This window comes from Lissotriton helveticus, chromosome 9 (assembly GCF_964261635.1).
Source record: "Lissotriton helveticus chromosome 9, aLisHel1.1, whole genome shotgun sequence".
NCBI classification, from domain to species: Eukaryota; Metazoa; Chordata; class Amphibia; order Caudata; family Salamandridae; genus Lissotriton; species Lissotriton helveticus.
The window spans coordinates 1,095,481,505-1,095,497,425 of NC_136070.1; the positions used below are offsets into that span (position 1 = coordinate 1,095,481,505).

General features: G+C 48.2%; 1 protein-coding gene across 2 annotated transcripts in view; it reads right to left on the minus strand.

The window, feature by feature from the left end:
- LOC144783224 (uncharacterized) overlaps positions 1 to 15,921 on the minus strand; it is a 61,132-nt gene that overhangs the window by 13,399 nt on the left and 31,812 nt on the right. For both annotated transcript variants that reach the window (XM_078662312.1, XM_078662313.1), the window contains exon 4: positions 4,472 to 4,525. In XM_078662312.1, coding sequence (XP_078518438.1) covers positions 4,472 to 4,525 — 54 coding nt within the window. The remainder of the gene's footprint in view (positions 1 to 4,471; positions 4,526 to 15,921) is intronic.

Here is a 15,921-nt window from a genome sequence, read left to right on the forward strand (position 1 = left end):
GACAAGGGATACCATATCAGTGGCAGTGGCGTTGTTACCTGTTAGGGGCGTGTTGGTTGCTGGTCAGCCAGCGGTATGGAATAGGAACAGTCTGGGGGGTGGCACACTTGATGGACACCTGCAAAGCACAGCTGGCAGTTATTGTGAAGTTCATGGGCATCACTGGCTCAGTTCCCTGTCCGGAGGGCGGCAGAAGGGAGAAGGAAGTTTGGTTGCATGCCAGCTTGGCGGTGCTGAGGAAGAGAGCAGACTTGTCCTTGCATGAACTGAAAGAGGCCGGTGATTGCAATTGTTGTGCAATAGGTCCTTGGCGCCAATGAGAGTTGGATAGTGTCGCCCGATAACTTGGGAGTAGCCTGAATCCTAGGAGAACTTGTTTCATCAGGCTCGGCTGCTACTTGCCAAATGCACTGTTTGCTTTGATGTAGACGGGGTTCATTTCCCCCAGATGATATGACGATCTTGGGTTGATATAGCGGAAAGCACTAGGAGCAGCAGGTTGCACTAATAGGAAGCTAATAGGTGGGGGGACTCTGGGGCGGCGGCGGCCACACCCAGAGCCATGGCGGAGTTACAGGGCGATCCAATGCAGAAAGGTACAGAGGGGTACCCTCTACAGGAGCACCGGTGGGTGCGAGAGCAGAATTATCCCCCAGGGAGATCCACGCTGTGATGGATCCTGGAGGACCGACGGCGCCCCGTTAGTCCTTCGGTCGGTTGTAGACCTGAGCAACCGGGGGTTGCCACTACGCTCCGCCCTCCGAGGGGGGGGGGGGGGCGTGAGCAAGGGGCGGAATAGAGGTCCGCCGAGGGGAGGGGTTAGACCTTCCTCCGAAACTGACAAACGCCCCCGCGGTTAACACCCCGGGGGGTTATGGCTCATCAGGTGGGCGGGTCGCGAGAGGCGGCCTGCTCTGGATCGACCCGTAAGATAACCCAACATGAGCATAATGTATATGCGAATAAAACTGCAACAACTTTCTCCATCAAACTTGTGTTGTGTCGGTTATTGGTGGAGTGGTGTGTTGTATGATGAAAGGTCTGGGCTGGGCCGATATTGGCACTAATGGCCACTTCATCTAAACTAAGAGACTATAATGGATGTTGTCATAGTGTATCATGGTTTTACCAATCCAAAATGGCCAATACACTAGTTCAAAATGTGGCGGCCATGCTGGAACTTTAAAACAATTATAGACTATTTACAATACCTCTGCAAGGCAGACATCCAGTGCTGTTTATTTTCATTACTGCAGCATATGCCAGCTGTTTTTAGACAGCAGCAGGTGTTCTTTTGTCTACTAGTATTCTTTTCATTTATTGTGCATATATGTTGCATGCCTGTGTTTTATAGCAATTGTGTCAGAGGGTAAATGCACGATTGAGTCAGTAAATGGATCAATGGATGGATGCATCAGTGCAAAGCCAGTGAAAGTACATGTATAATGACCTATTGAGTGCTTAAACCCATCAGTGACACAAGAAGCAGTTTCATTCATAAGCTAGACCTATTGACATTGCCAGTGCTTATTTGATTCTGATATGAATGTGTGTTGTGCATTCTGATGCACTTGATTTTAAACTAGGGGCCTTGACCTTCGTGTATTGCTTTATTTTGGAACCTATCTTTGCAATAGACAAGCTTATAACTGTTGTGTCTCCTATTCCCTTGGCCTGGAGACCGCATTATGGGATACCTTTTCTTTTCTGTGCCATCTCTTTGCCTTAACCTGAACCCCAGAAAGTAACAACTAGTCCCTCATAGTATTGGCCCTAAATTATGCCTGAGGATATTGGCATTTCTCTTGAAACTGTTCCTGCTCCCACAGTTTTGAGTTTAGATGTTAGTCTCAATGCAAAACACTTTAATGACTGCGTCAAATATTTTCCCTGGTGCCATCTCTCCTGCTAATCACCATACAGGGTGAGTCTGATCTCATCCTGGGCAGAATCTTCTCCAGAATATTCATTTAAACAGGGAAAAGAGAAATAGAATGATAATGTTTTAACTCACAAGGATCAGCAGTAGGCCTTTTAGGTCTGGCGTTAGCCAAGAACCTTTGAGTGTAATAAAATTATAATATGCTGATTTACACATTTTTTCAGCTAGTCATCTTCATCCATTGGCATGTTATTGTCATTAAAGGTTTACTTCTATCTACTACAGTATACATCATGTGGAAATGGGTGGACCCACTTCAGCCATTGGTAGCATCCTTTCACTTTACTAGGAGAACAGCCACACACAAAGTAGTTGCTTCAGTGCCAACAACTACTACGTCAATGTGTTTTTGGAGACCAAAACAATATCTTAGCTTTTTGCCAATGTTTTTTTCAGATTGATGAAGGCCCAGCAGCTTCCCCAGCAATATGGTTCTTACAAAAACTATGACAAAACAAGCAATGACATAGCCAAAAGACTGTTAGCTATCAACCCTTCTTTACTTTACTATAGCTTGCTACATGAATGCCGGAATTTAGCCAGTAGCCACAGAGATGTTAAAGTTATGGCAGAAGTCTGGTGCCACAACAGAGGAGACAATAATCAGGTGATTGCAGGGCAAGTGCACCTAGTAAGACAGAAATGAATATAGTTAACATAATGTTAACAACTACTGATGCAAGAGGAATGTAGTGACGAAGAGCTGGGCCAGTAAACGGTAGACAAGGCAATGAAGCAAGGGAAATAATGTATGGTTCACAAATGGCCCGAATCTCAGCATGAAAGAGTGAGTGACATAGAGAAATAATTTCTTTCACATGACATATCCGAGGTACAATTGCAAAATCAAGTGTTTAATCTGGAAAAGAATGCATGTTGGGGCCCAAAGGTTGTCCATAAGCACGTGGCTAGGGTTGCTGAATGCCAAGGCTATTTAGACTTGATTCCACATTATGCCTCTTTCATTCACCACCAAACACTCCCTGCCGTTATCTGTCTCTATCATGCTCCTTTTCATCCTTGCTTCCTTGAGTTGTCATTGTTTTCCCATCTTTCTCCTCCTCCTTCTTTCTCTCTTATGTGTTTTTCTCTCTCTTGCTCTGGGTGAAAGTCTCATGAGGAAACATATGTTATGGTCTCCCAAAAATGAGGGCCAATGGGTTCCACCTCAAACCACCAGCTCAAATGAAGCTGTGGCAAAATCAGAGTCTACCCTTCAAGTGCACTGAAACACACATAGACTGCGCGTGGAACTCCCAAGAATAAGACATAATTGGGAAAGGGTGGAGACAACAGTGAAGAATGTGATCATGCTTTATTATTTCACCCGCGGGATAAACTGAATCTTGGCTGCCTGTTTTCACAGCTTTAATCTTATGTTGGATTGTATTTCTGTTCTGGGATTAAGAGATTAACATAACCCCTTGAGGAGAACAAAATTTGTTTGAAAGGGACGCCATCCCATTTTAATTGAATTATTATATGGCCTGGTTCTACAATATGTGCAATATCTGCATTACAGTGCTAATGAAGAAATATGATGAAATTGCTGTATTTGTGTATGGATTGACTAACTATTAACATAATAGGATAAATGCATGGTTGTTCATCCTCATCAAGAATTCAATTCTAGTCCCCTTTATATTTAAAGGTGCATGCTGGATCGTTCCCTTCCCTCCATCAGAGGTTGGTTCTTCCTCCACCCATTGCTTCCTTATCCCCATGCCTTGTATTTTTTCCTTCCTCCCCTGTCCCTTCTCCCTCTTCTTGTTTGCTTGAGCTGGCCCTGGAATGAGGTCTAGCTGTAGTGTATTGAGCAGCAGCCAGTGATTAGTTTGTTGGTGGTTGCCAGTAGGGGCCACTGGTACTAATTATTTTCCACATCAGATAATTGCAGAGAGCAAGAGAGAGAAAAATACACAACTCAGAAAGACAGAGGAACAGTCACCATGGGCGAAAGCAGGAGTTAGATAAACAGGTAGGGAGTAGGTGGTGGTGGATTTAAAACGATAAGGCTTGGTATTCGGTGCACTGCAGACTTCTGAGTAGAGCTTTGGTCACGGCACGTTTTTTAAAATAAATTAAGCACTGGCTGCAGCCCACATCCCAAGTTATTCATTTGACCCTCTGCCTTGGTTTTAGGTGTATTTCTTCCAAACGATCACCCAGTTCCTTGGATTCTGACTCCGCCCAGAAGGAGGAGTCGACGCTTGCATCCATCATGCTCTCTACGCATCACGTCACAGAGCTCAACAAATCTTGTGTGTCCCATGTTCCAAAGTTCTCCAGACTGTCAACCTTCCCAGGGCTGTGGGGGTTTCTCTAAGCAGTGACAGATCCTTATTCAATTAAACATGGGGCTTAAGTGAATCCTCACTTGGGGTGCCGATGGCCACAGTGACTGAAATATCGAAACATGTTGGCTTAAATGAGCCTCACCCTTTCGAATGAAACATCTGGCCACGCTTGAAAAAAGCTCACTCACTTTCATTTTGAATATAGTGCTACCCAAAAAGCGAAAGCGCTCACCTGGGACATCATTCTAGACTCGGAAGCGGAATCCATCATTTTACTGTATTGTGCCTGAAAGGAAAGAAGAGGAAAATGTAGATTGCGATTGATGAGAAATGAAGAATCAGATATGACGGATTAAAATAAGTCAACATTGCTTATGATTCAGATATTTTCATGTGATGTTACCCTCCTTGTCTAGAGCCTGGAACCCTATGGTCCCAAACCAGCAGAGGGAGGATTAATGACGAGGCACACTAAGCAGATCACCATTTTCTGGAAGTAATTTTTTGTCTTCATTACCTCAACTCTTCTTCGAAAACAAAAAAATAAATATGGTCCTTCAGCCAGAGAAATCAAATCAAATCCCATGCACAATGGGGTCCATATAAAAACTACATGGCCATATACAGGGCAATGGGTTGCATCATCTACCTTCTTTCCGCTCAATGGAGTGAGGGTATGTCCTCTCCTACCTGCTATGCCAGCACCCAGCACAATAGGCATTTATGTGTTTGAGATTGATAGTTTTTGCAAGGAATAATATATCTTGCGTGACTTAAACAGAGGCAGAAAAAAATGAAAAATTGAACCATAATTCAATTAGGCCTATCACTTTTGTAGCAAAGTTTTTGTAGAAATCCACAGAATAATTATTTTAGCTTTACCCCCTTCAGCCGAAGTGAGTATAATTTATTTTGCATAGACAGTATTTCAAGTAAAAGGGAGACATATAAGTATTTCCCATTGTGTATTTACACTTATATACATTTCCACAATTTTGACGTCACTTTGTGACCAGAGTGAAGAGACCATAACCAAAACAGTGCAATAAACGTAGTGCTATTAAGGAATGGAGGCAATGGCTATTGGTAATTAAAAGGGGACCCCTTTGGAGGTATAATAAATTTAATTCTTCATAGACAAATTAGAGATCGCAGGTGCTCTCCCTTTTTCAGTTGTCGACGACGTTTCAACCCTCTCATGAGTCTATTGAGCACCAGCGAGAGCGGATCGCCGTACATGATCAATGCCTTAGACAATGATCATCTGATTATGATAAAATGAAGGAAAATGAAATGATGGAATTATTAAGTTATGTTAAGTATACTTATAAAGCGCATGACTGCCCCAGGACGGGGCTTCCCAGCGCTGAGACAGACAGGTGGCTATCGGGAAGGATATAACTAAAGGTTAGAAAAAAGCCAGGTTTTAATCAGTTTCCTAAACGCCCAGTGATCCTATGTGCCCCGAGCAGCAAGAGCGGCAGAGTTCCATAGGGTGGGTGCCATAGCCCTGAAAGAGTGTCCCCCTGCTCTCAGCCTGCGTGATCTGGGGGTACAGGCTAAATGCCGATCAGCGAAGCACAGGGCTCCAGTCGGAACATACAGTGAGCACAGCTCTTGTAGAATTTGGGGGCTTTGGCCATGCAAGATCTTGTGCTTAGTACAGAGAGTCTTAAACTGTACTCTCTGCTCTATCCGCAGTCAGTGGAGTCGACGAAGCAGATTGGAGGCATGGTAGTGCTTCGGGAGGGCAAAAAGAGTGCGAGCAGTCATGTTCTATGCCTGTTGGAGTCTTTTGGTTACAGTCTTTTTCACTCCGAGTGTGATCCCATTGCAGTAGTTTAGTCAAGACTGCACAACAGATTGGACAATCGGCTGACGGATGGATGCATTGAAAAATCTCAGAATGGGTTTCAGGCCGTGTAAGAGACCGAAGCAAGTACCTGCCACTTTTTGAGCTTGACTCTCAAATGAGAGGGCATTGTCCATCCAGTCCGAGATGGCCAAAAGATCCTCTTGAAATTTAGCTTGCTCCTGTTTGGGGTTATTGGAAAAGGTGAATACCAGTTGGGTATCATCGGCATATGATACCATGTCGATGTTCCGTGCTTCGGCCAAGAGGGTCAACGGGCGGACATATACGTTAAATAGCGTGGGGCTTAGGGTAGAGCCCTGGGGGACAATACAGCTGAGAGGGTAGACATTGGACAAAAAAGGGGGATAAAGACCTGAAAAGAGCGATTGGTCCGGAAGGACACAAGCCAGGCCAGGACCGTGCTCTTGACCCCGGTCTCCTCTAACTGTTTAGCAGAATCTTATGTGAGACAGTGTCAAAGGCCACACTGGAGATGCCCTCATCCAAAGTGGCCCTTAGCTGCTCTGTGACTGCAAGTAGTGCTGATTCGGTACTGTGTCTGGGCTGGAAGCCATTGTGTGACCTGTCCAGAATCTCATCTACTTCCAGGAATTTGGGCAGAGCGATGTTTACATAGGACTCCATAATTTTTGCTGAGTATGGAGCAGAGAAATTGGGCAGAAGTTCTCTGGCAGAGACACATCAAGTGTCGTTTTTTTAACAAAGGGATAACTTTGGCGTTTTTCCATGACTTGGGGATCACCGCCGTTTGGAGTGACCTGTTTATCAACTCCTGGTCCTCAGTCAAAATGCAGTCGTGAAATTTCCTGGAAACGTCAGGTTTTAATGGATCGTCAGGAGAGCCTGATTTTACCTTGGCCAACAAGACATCCATGTCTTTAGAAGATATGGGTGGAAGGTCTTGTATGTAGTGGGATAGGACTGTCATGGTAGACTTTTTCAAAGGTACGTTCCACCTTATTGATGAAATATCTTGCCAATGACTCGCACTGTGTATCAAATGTATCTCCTTTACAATATGGCTTTTCAATTGACCGCATACAATATAAACTTCCTACTTTTCATAACACACTTCTCTAATGACGTTTTTTAAGGCACAGGTCCTACTACCAGCTTTCCATTTATTGTAGGCCAAGAAGTTTATCATATGTTTTTTATTCTAGAACTGCTGTGGGGAACATACACAAAGTTGCCCAACATTTACCAAACACTCTTTCACTCCAAAAGCTGGCCCTATTGACTTTGTCAGTGCTTGTTTATTGAATACCTTTTTCTCACAGCCAGAGCAATATCTCAATGAATTTATGGATGTGCATGTATCTTAGAGCTAACTGTGTGCTGCTGGGAAAAGTTGAAGGACCATGGTATGGGTTACCCAGATAAATACAGTTGTCTAGATTATCTGGGCCATATCCTGAACTGGAATATCATACTTTATTTTCTTGTGTGAATTTTCTGGTAGATTATTGTTAAACAAAATTAGGAGTTGAAAGAATAAATACATTTTTAGACAGACTTTCTACGAACTCAGAAGATCGTTTGCTGGAAAGTGTTCGGTTTTCCTAAACTGCGATGTATGAACGTGTTATTTGTAATTGAAGTGTTCTTGTGTTTTTTTTACTTAGGACCTGATACCCAACGGTAATCTTACACTTTTGTGTAAGTTTGCGATAGGTTGCTATTCACAAAGGTATTTTATGAGTAGTATCTTTACAACTGCACAGTCTCTGCACATAAAAAGGTAGGACAGTCCTATCTATTTATGGGTGGATACTCCGCTGTAGTAAAGATACCACTTGCAAAATGCGTTTGTGAATGGCAAGCAATTTTAAATTTACACAAAGGTGTAAATTAACCTTCGTGAATAAATCAGGCCTTATATTATTATCTTAATGGGAGTGGTTCTCTCTCTCTCTCTCTCTCTCCCGTGATCAAGGAGTGAAATAACTCCGAAACGCGTTGGGCACCCGTTGAAAATAAAGCGTCTTTCTGAAATACGAGGCCCCGGCTCCAGTGAGTTCCTTTTTCTCGTGTACTGGATTTCGAATGGATATATATATATATACATATATATATATATATGACAGGAACTCCTTCGAGAAAAGAGCAGAGGCCACAATAGGGGTAAGCAGGGAGACCACTTTTATTCCATCAAATGCTTCTTAACAGGCGAATGCATTTCGGCATCACATATGCCTTCTTCAGCGCCAAGAGTCTTATGGGCAGTTGCAGGTAACATCCTGTATCTAATTATTGGCCCCATGATGATTGGCTCAGGTCCGCCTCGCTCTCGGGAACAGTGTCCTTTCTCTCCACTCGTAGTGCACCACTCGGTACATGTGCACCACAATTAAAAGAATGCAATAGGGATCCAGGTAAGAAAGGCGAGTTATTAACTTGTAATTATTGCGGAAAATGGCATCACAATGTCATCCGGCCAAATCCCCTGCATGTGGTGTGAATTGCAGTGTCCCCTGGGTCCCCAGACCGCATCAACCTCCGTGAAACAGGATTCTGTTTGGCGGGGGCAAGACCGGCGATCCAATCTCGCCCAGCGCAGAGTTGAGTAACTCCGTCACCGCCCCATCTCCTCCTGGACCCGGGGGTGGGCCTTGGTAATCCAGTACCCTGGTTCTATAAAGCGTCCGCCACAGCAGATGCCAGTGAGACCAAGGCCAACTTTGAGATGCGGGGGCCTCTGGAGCACGCCTCTGGCATAAGCGCTGAATATCACAGGAACTCCTTCGAGAAAAGAGCAGAGGCCACATAGGGGTAAGCAGGGAGACCACTTTTATTCCATCAAATGCTTCTTAACAGGCGAATGCATTTCGGCATCACATATGGCTTCTTCAGCGCCAAAAGTCTTAAGGGCAGTTAAAGGTAACATCGTGTATTTAAATATTGGCCCCATGATGATTGGTTCAGGTCTGCCCCGCCCTCGGGAACAGTGTCCTTTCTCTCCACTTTATTAGTTTATTTTGCAAGTTTCAGAGAGGAGTCAAACAATAACCCCAAAACTGTACATCAAATCCCCCCTCCCCCCACATCTCAAGGCAAAGGAATATCCGCTTAACCTTCATCAGTCTTCCTACTACGTTAAAGGGAGTACACAGCCGTTTAGCCAACAACCCAATAAGCAGGGCAGGCGGCGATCAGATCTCACATCACAGCAAGTACAGAGATTGAAGCAAGGAATAATCAGAGGCAGTAATGTCCCACATAGCGTCCATCAGGGGTGGGCCAGACAGTACTAAGCAACTCAGGGCCAGTCCCCAGAACAACCATTAGTGCTCATCAGTGGCTACCGTCTCTTCCCCTCGGCGTGCCAGGTACGTTTGGTAAAGTCCCCAATAATTTTTGGGTCTACTAGTGGGGGGAAGCAGTTCACAATAGTTTTCAGATTGCGTACAGCAGTACACCATCTCACGAGCCCATCGTGTAGGGGTTGGAACAGGACCCCTCATCCAGGAACACGCAACCACTTTACGCGCTATTAACAATCCCATGCCCACCAGGTGACGCACTGACACAGGTAGAGGCTTCGTGAAGCCCAGTAGGGCCATCTCCGGGACAGGGGGTATGTCGAAGTCTACCGCTGTACTTATTTCAGTGAAGATCTTATTCCAGAAGGCGCTTACCCCAGGGCACAGCCAAGCGAGGTGGAGGAACCCCGCATCAGAGGCATGGCACTGTCACATTCCGCCGTGGCTCTCAGGCCGTATCTATGAAGTCTGGCAGGAGTATAGTAAATCCTATTTATGAATTTGAAATGTATAAGCCGATGCCGGCCATTCAGTGAGAGTGTCTTGGTCGCAGTGCAACAATACCTCCACATGACATCGTCTATAGCCATGTGTAACTCTGACTGCCATGCCAACCGCGATTTAGGGTATGTGTGCTCCCTATGTGCTTGTGATAGTGAATACAGGTTAGACTGTAGTTTCTGGGGGGAGGAAGCTTTAAGTACATATGTGAGCTCCCGCACCTCTGGAGGCTCCGCCATGTCTTCCCCCAGGAGCTCGGAGAGCGCATGTCGGAGTCTGTAAAACTGGAATTTCACTAGCAAGGTGGGAGACGATAAGTCTGTGGTCACTTGGTCCCAGGTCTTAGCAGTTCCCTCGACAAAGAGATCTCCCGCTGTCCGGATGTTAAGGTCCAGCATGGCAGCCACCACCCCCCTCTCACGGAGAGGGGGCAACCACCGCACCCAGTCAATAGGCATAATGGGGGAATACAGTAGCGCACCCGCCTGGATATGTAGGAGTCTGGACCATGCATGGTTGGTAGCAGTGACAGAATCAAGTATGCCAATCCTACGGTCCGTAGGTTCAAAAATCGTGTAAGGGAGTGTGAGAGGCTTGGCGAATAAGGTTTCCAGTATGACGTGTGGTATGTCCCGAGCTCCATGTACCCAAGTGTGTAAGTGAGCAGCCTGTGCCACCCTGTAGTACAGTTCGAGGTCGGGTGCACCGAGGCCCCCCATAGAGTAGAGTAGAGTGAGCAGTGACCATTTGGCACGCGGCTGGCCCCCCGCCCAGGCAAGCTTCGTCAGTAATTGTTGCAACCTCTGGAAGAATACTCTCGGGAGAACCATTGGGATAGTGGAAAACAGAAAAAGGAATCTAGGGAGCACCACCATCTTCATAATGGCAATCCGTCCTAGTAGGGAAAGGGGGAGTTTACACCAAGTATCCACATCATCCTCCAATTTGCTGAACGCGGTGCCATAGTTCGCTCTAAACATGGTCTCTGGATCTATGTGTAGGTGCACCCCCAGATATCTGATCGTGTCAGTTGTCCATTGGAGTGGGTATTCCATGGTGGTTAGGTGTGTACTGGGGGTCAGGGGGAATGCTAGCGATTTGGACCAGTTGACTTTTAGACCAGACAGGGCTCCATATCGGACAACCTCCCTAAGGACAGGCGACAGGTTATTGTCAGGGTCTCGGACATAGAGCAAGGTATCGTCCGCATACATAGACACCACTATCTGATAGGTGGGAAAACTCACACCCCTAGCACCATGGTATTCCCGCAGGGCACAGGCTAACGGTTCCGCTACGAGAGCATATAGCAGCGGCGATAGCGGGCATCCCTGCCTCGTACCTCTTGTAATGGGAAATGAGTCAGTTACAAAGTCATTAAGTCGGAGCCTAGCTCGAGGACGGGAATACAGTGCACCCATCATTTGCATGAACGGTTGTCCCAGGCCCATCTTAGTCAGAACCTTACTCATGAATGACCATTCGACAGAGTCGAAGGCCTTTTCCATGTCAAGGAATACCGCTAGTGCCTTCCTATCCTGTCGAACGTGCTGTAGCACCCCCAGTACGGTCCTAATATTGTATGTCAGGTTCCTGCTCGGAATGAACCCCGCCTGTTCAGGGGCGACCAAGGAAGGTGCCAGTAAGGCCAGTCGAGTAGCCAAAACCTTGGCAAACAACTTAGTGTCAACATTTAGTAGGGAAAGGGGCCGGTACGAGCTGCAATGCTCCCTGGGCTTGCCTGGCTTCGGTATGGCAATCAGGAGTGCTTCCCTCATGGAGTCTGGCATATGGCTCTCCACGCAAATATCATCAAAAAGGGCTGATAGGTGAGGGAGGAGCTGGTCTATGAAAGTTTTATAGAAAGCAGTCGTTAGGCCGTCTGCACCAGGGGCGCTGCCCGATTTCATCGCAGACAGGGCATCCGTGATCTCCTCCCTATCAATCGGCTGCATAAGGAATTCTCTATCAGAGTTAGACAGCATAGGGATATCTATATGACCAAGGTAATCATCTATGTCGTCCTCAAGGTTTCCACCCCGAGACGTATACAGGTCAGAGTAGTAGGTCTTAAAAGCACCCGCAACTTCAGTGGGATCAGAGAGGAGATCTCCATCGGGTGATTGGATTTCTATAACTGAGTGTCTGTGTCTAGGCCCACCGATGATCCTGGCTAGTAAGGCACCAGGGCGGTCTCGCTCCCCGTAGATTCTGGCCGTGGCGTACTTCCCCATGTGTTTAACTTCCCTGTCCGCTTCCTCGTGCTATTCAGTCAGTAACCTATTGATGTCAGCCATCTCTTGTCCGTCTGCTCGCTCTCTCTGTCTTCGTTCCAATTCCCCCAATCGCACCTCTAGGTCAGCCAGTCTCTTCCTGATTGATTTAAGTATCCCGGAGTGTTTCGAGATAGCCACCCACCGTATATACACTTTAAACGCTTCCCAGACAGTCTGGAAGCTGTCCACCGAGCCTATATTAGTCTCAAAGAAGGTGTCTATGGCCTCCGCCAGTTCCCCTCTGAACACCGGGTCTAGCAACGAGTATTGCGGGAAGCGCCACGTGAAAGGGGGGATGGGTCTGTTAGGCGCCAGCAGTTTCAAAAGTATAGGGGAATGATCAGACAGTGTCCTGGGTAACACCTTGCAATCTCTAACCACACTTAGTCTGCCCGAGGGTATCAACATGTAATCTATTCTGGTGTGGATGTCATGATATGCGGAATAGTGGGTGTAGCCTCCCTGGTGTGGGAATCGGGACCTCCAAACATCCTCGAGGCCTAGGCAAGTCATAGCTCTCTGCAATGCCGTTGCAGCCGCTGATTCGCGATGGGGCCCCGATGAGCTGTCAAGCTCCGGGTTAAGCGTAAGATTCATGTCTCCCTCCCAGAGCAGCAGGTTCGGCTCGTGATGGCGCGCTCTGATCTCCATATCACGATAAAACTCCGGTGAGTCAAATTTGGGGCCGTAAGTGTTAATGATAATGAGGGACATTCCTAGGCCTGTGCATTTAGATATGACATATCTCCCCTCGGGATCAGATTCTAGAGCCTGCTGTGTCAGTTTGGATTTTGGGTTGAGCCAGGTCAGCACTACTCTGGTGTGAGAAGTGAAACCCGCAGCTGCTATGTTGCCTTCCAGGCCTCTACACTTTAACATCCCGCTGTTATTCGGGAGGTGAGTCTCCTGGAGCAGCGCAATATCAATATGATGACGCTGTAGGTAACTCAGGACTCTCCTTATCTTCCTGTGATCATTGAGCCCTCGCACGTTTCAAGTTAGAATCCTGAGCTTGGGCAGGGGTGTGTGATCTGCGCTATTCGTCTCTGCCGCCATAAGGACAGGCTTCAAGCGTCATCCTGTGAGAGTTCGCGTGTGTGTGTCTTACGTGTACTACGTGAGTAGGAGGCAAGCGTCTTGTACCTTGAGTAGTTAAACAATCCCGTCCCCGACCCCCCCCACCCACAGTAGACCAATCCCAACTTGGCCTAACATGGCAATCCCAACACTGAGAACAGTCCCTTGTGCAACAGGAGGCTCCTAAGGGAGCGAGGAAAGCAAACAGGGCTGGGGCAGAGGTTGCCTAGGTGACAGTCGTTAACACAGAGATATCGCTAGGGTGAGACCGCCCCTAGCGCCATCGCCCTGCAGCGTATTCATAACAGTCCTCAGCTTCGCAATAGCATACCAAACAATTTAGATAGCATACCGCCCCCGTATAAAGGCCATAACGGATAGAGGTACAACATCCACCCCCGTACCCAACCGCGGGTGCATAGATAGCATATACAGTTCAAAACAGTCATAGAGCAGCATGTGAGACCCACACAGTTAGGAGTAGACTCACCAGGGAGTTGTGTCCGAGCGTTCAGTCAGCCGGTGCAGTGGGCACCCTCGGGCTGGGGCAGGGAACAGCGTCCCAGCAGGGTCAGGCAGCCACGAACGGCGGCCACAGGGTGTCAAACAGTAAGTGCTGTTCCGAGTAGTGATCAGCAAGCCAGCCCGCCCTTCTACTCTTGTTCATCCAAGTGACTGCTGTTATTGTCGCTCTCCGCCTGGGTGCCATGAACCTTCCGATGTTCCTTAAACCACCCTTTTAGAGTCTTCTGCAGGCCTTTGGGGTCCGTGAAGAAGTGTGAGTGTCCCTGTCGGTTAATCCTCAATTTCGCAGGGTAGAGCATGGCATAGTCCAGCCCCAGGTCTTTCAGTTGTTCTTTGTATGGCGCAAATCGCTTACGTTCTTCCTGCACTTTGGCTGTAAAGTCAGGATAGATGGAAATTGTTGAGCCCTCGTATTGCAGGGACCCCTTCTCTCTGGTGATCCGCAGGGCCGTGTCTCAGTCTCTATAATTTAGTAGCTTCGCGATGATGGGTCTTGGGGGGAGTCCCGGTTGGGGCTGCGGAGCCAGTGTGCAGTGCGCGCTCTCCACGATAAACATTGGCGAGAAGACGTCGTCCCCAAGAAGCAGGCGGAGAAGTTTTTCGACAAAGAGTTCCATTTTCCCAGTCTGAGTCGTCTCCGGGATCCCTGTGATCCGTATGTTGGATCGGCGTGAGCGGGCCTCCAAATCCTCCGACTTGTCCCTTATCACCTGAAGTATCTTCCTGATCTGTTGACGATCCTTGTCCAACTCCGTTTGCGCTTCCTCCACCTCGGTTAAGCGCCCCTCGGCCATATCTAGGCGCTCAGCGTGTTTATCAACGCGCTCCGCCATGCGGTCCATCCGGTATGTGAGCGTATCAATCTTGGTGCCAATAGATGTGATACTGTCCTGGAGGCCTTTTTCCATAGAAATCAGCAGTTCTTTTATATTGGAGTAGATCGTGCTATCAGTGTTCTTGGACATAGCCGCACCGTCGTGGTCTGCGGAGTCTGTAGGTTTTGTGCGGCGGCTCTCAAAGGGGAGCTTGCTCTGCGACTTGTCGCCTTTACCCATCGCAGGCGTCCACAGCTGGGCAGTGAGGGAACTCCACACTCGTGGAGAGATGCTGAATAGTAGGCCCAAGAGTCGAGCAGGTCCGAGCAGATACGCAGCTTCACCCAGTAGGACCGAATCGAGGTAAGTTTTAGGCCGCAGCAGTGCAGGACAACAAGATGGCCGCTCCTCGTGGCGTGATGTTCCAGAAGCTTCGGGGCAAAGTTCTGGAGCCGGGGTCGAACAGGGCCGTCGTAGAAGGATGGAGAGAGACCCCCGACCAGTCTCCGTCCCCCGCCGGGCAACGCCGCTGGTCAGCACACAGGAGACGAAGCACAGGCAGTCCAGCACTGCCTCCGGACTTTCAGGGGGAGGGAGATGGCAGGACCGCTGGTAAAAGCAGAGCAGGGAGCAAGACTAGCCCCAGCAGCGATAGTCAGTATACGTTTACGCAGTGTCTTCTGAAGGTGGGGGGGTTGGAGGGGCAGGCCTTCGCCTCCCTCCGCTCGTTCCGCTGCGGTCTCCGGGGCCGGTCCTGGAAGTCTGGTTATTCGCCGGGCACGATCCGCGCCGAAGAGCCGCACGTCGGGTGACGCAAGGCGGGCAGGGAGCACTCCAGAGCCGCGGCTTCAGGGCCTAGTGACGCCACCCCTCCCCGCATGTCCCGGGGGCTGCCGAAGAAGAGCCGGGGGAGATGCTCGGCCACAGGATAACAGAGGTGTTCAGGTCAACGGGGGTGTAATTTCTAGCCCCTGAGGTCTGTGTAAATCAGGATAATAGCAGGATATTTCGGGCGATGGCTCGGAGCTCTAGAGTCAGGCGTCCGCCATCGACGCCGGCAAGCTCCGCCCCCCTTCTCTCCACTCTTAGTGCTCTCGGTACATGTGCACCACAATTCCCAGAATGCAATAGGGATCCAGGTAAGAAAGGCGGGTTATTAACTTGTAATTATTGCGGAAAATGGCGTCACAATATCATCCGGCCAAATCCCCTGCATGTGGTGTGAATTGCAGTGTCCCCCTGGTTCCCCAGACCGCATCAACCTCCGTGAAACAGGATTCTGTTCGGTGGGGGCAAGACCAGTGATCCAATCTCGCCCAGCGCAGAGTTGAGTAACTCTGTCACTGCCC